This window comes from Echinops telfairi, unplaced genomic scaffold, assembly GCF_000313985.2.
Source record: "Echinops telfairi isolate 266 unplaced genomic scaffold, ASM31398v2 ScPeMD7_7;HRSCAF=31, whole genome shotgun sequence".
NCBI lineage: Eukaryota > Metazoa > Chordata > Mammalia > Afrosoricida > Tenrecidae > Echinops > Echinops telfairi.
Genome location: NW_022103904.1, coordinates 25609495 through 25611777, shown reverse-complemented (window position 1 = coordinate 25611777; position 2283 = coordinate 25609495). Strand labels below are relative to the sequence as shown.

Sequence of the window (2283 nt, the reverse complement as noted above, 5' to 3'; positions counted from 1 at the left end):
CGGAGGCACTGATGGCTTCATGTAGATTAGTTAAATATGCTCAGTTCCACCATAGGAAAGGATTTTCTCCAGAACCGGGAACATGTAACAAAAAAAACAGCTCTGCAGAGAAGGCAAAACACACTGGTATTTGTTCTGGTCTGATCTGTACGGGCCCAAACTGAGTAGCTGTCATGCTGGAACAAAGGTAAGCTTTTACTCATTATCTCACACTTACTTCTCTATGGGGCAGTTGGTCACTGTCGTGGCCTGTTCCCTAGTGTAATACCTCTCATCCACACTGTCTGTGCTAGGCCAGGAGGAGCAGATGTGCAGACAGTCCTAAGAGTATCATGTGGCATCTAAATAGTGAGAAGCAACAGTTACTCATTCCAGAAACGCTATGCCAGTAATTTTGATGTGTTGGTTAAGAGAGAAGACTCTGGAGTCATATAGCCACTTATTAACAATGTTGACTCATCCGAGTTTCCTCTTCTGTAAAATGGGACTATTGGTTCTGGGGTTAAAATGAAGTAATACTTGTAAAGCACTTAGAATGATAGTCTCTGGCACATTGTGAGCCCTGATAAATGTGAGTTATTGTTAATACTATTAAAAGCATTAAGATAGTAACAACCCCATATTTCCTTGCAGCAGTAACTTACAAATCCTGTCCTCCACTGATCTGTTCTCCTGACAAAATCTGAAATAGGCTTACTATAACTTTAAAATTTCATTTGACCTCATCAATTTAAAGAGTAGAAATAAAACAAATATGGTTATGTTAACATGATAAACTGAAGTGAGGTGTACATTTGAAGGTGCTGACTCAGTAAACTTTTTTTTTTGACTCAGTAAACTTTGATGAAATGTAAAGTTTCCCACAATAGGATGACTATTGCTCTCGGTCCCCAGACCTTGGCCTGGTTTAAGAAGTAGAGTACATGTAGAGGGTCCAATAACATTTCTCAATGGAACTGAGAAGAATTTTTAAAGCTGCCATAGTCAATTCATCATTTCAACGCAAATATACTATGCTTTGACAGGACCCCAATTCCTCCTCTCTGGATTCGTATAACCGAGATTTTAGATGTATTTCGAGAAGCATATTTATTCAAAGGACATCATGCAGATTTGGTGGAACCAAGATCAAACCACTGTAAGGAATGGGTCTGATTGGACATACAATTGAGGAAGCCAAGTGGCTTTAAAAACGGCTCAAGAGATGCTCCTCTTTATACTTACCCTCGTGCTCGTCCCACGACATCTTTTTTCTCCAGCCAATGCTGTCCTTGTTTATAGAGGCCTCGGTCATCAACTGCATTATTATCGCCTTTGGTCAAAAACTTGATATGTCCATTTTGCCTTAAAAGAGTAAGGGGAAACCTACTTTATCAAACACCTTCATGATATTTGAAAGCACAAAATTTGCTCTTGTTTACCTAAAATTTCCATGGCACTGGTATTTATCACCCATTTCTAATATCAAAATAATTTGTCATTTAGCTAAAAGGAAAATCTGTCTTGGAAGAAATATGACCAGAGTGCTCCTTAGAGGCAAGGATGGTGACACTTCGTCTTACATGCTTTGGTATGTTGTCAGCCCCTGAAGAAGGACACCACATTTGATAAAGTGAAAGGAGGGAAGGCCCTCAACAAGGTGGATTGACACAGAAGCTGCAACAATGGGCTCAAGGAAAGGACAATGGTGAGGGTGGCGTAGGACCGCGCAGTGTTTCATTCTGCTGTGCACAGGGTAGCTTTGGGTCGGAATCGACTAGATGGTACCTAATAACGACTACTATAAAGCATTCGTTTTTTTTTTCTCTTTTTAATGCTTTCCTTTTTGAAATAGAGAATTTATAACACTCACCAAAGCACAGCACAACAGTAAAATTAGTATCCATGTACTATCACCCTGCCCCAACAATTATCAATCTACAGTCAACTTTTCTCATGCATATTTCATTTTTCCCCCTTATATATATATATTTTTAAATCATTTTATTGGGGGTTCATACAACTCTTATCACAACCCATACATACATCATTTGTATGCAAGCACATTTGTATATTCATTTACTCTTATCATTCTCAAAACATTTGCTCTCCACGTAAGCCCCCGGCATTAGGTCCTCATTTTCCCGCTTGCCTCCCCGCTCCCTCCTCCCTCATGAACCCTTGATAATTTATAAATTATTATTTTGTCATATGTTACACTGTCCAACGTCTCCCTTCACCCACTTTTCTGTTGTCCGTCACCTAGGGAGGAGGTTAGATGTAGATCCTTGCAATTGGTTCCCC

At 39.6% G+C, this 2283-nt stretch overlaps 1 protein-coding gene across 2 annotated transcripts in view; it reads right to left on the bottom strand.

The window, feature by feature from the left end:
* SEC11A (SEC11 homolog A, signal peptidase complex subunit) overlaps positions 1 to 2283 on the bottom strand; it is a 51048-nt gene that overhangs the window by 6853 nt on the left and 41912 nt on the right. For both annotated transcript variants that reach the window (XM_004708090.2, XM_045286389.1), the window contains one exon: positions 1225 to 1344. In XM_004708090.2, the coding sequence (XP_004708147.1) occupies positions 1225 to 1344 (120 nt within the window). The remainder of the gene's footprint in view (positions 1 to 1224; positions 1345 to 2283) is intronic.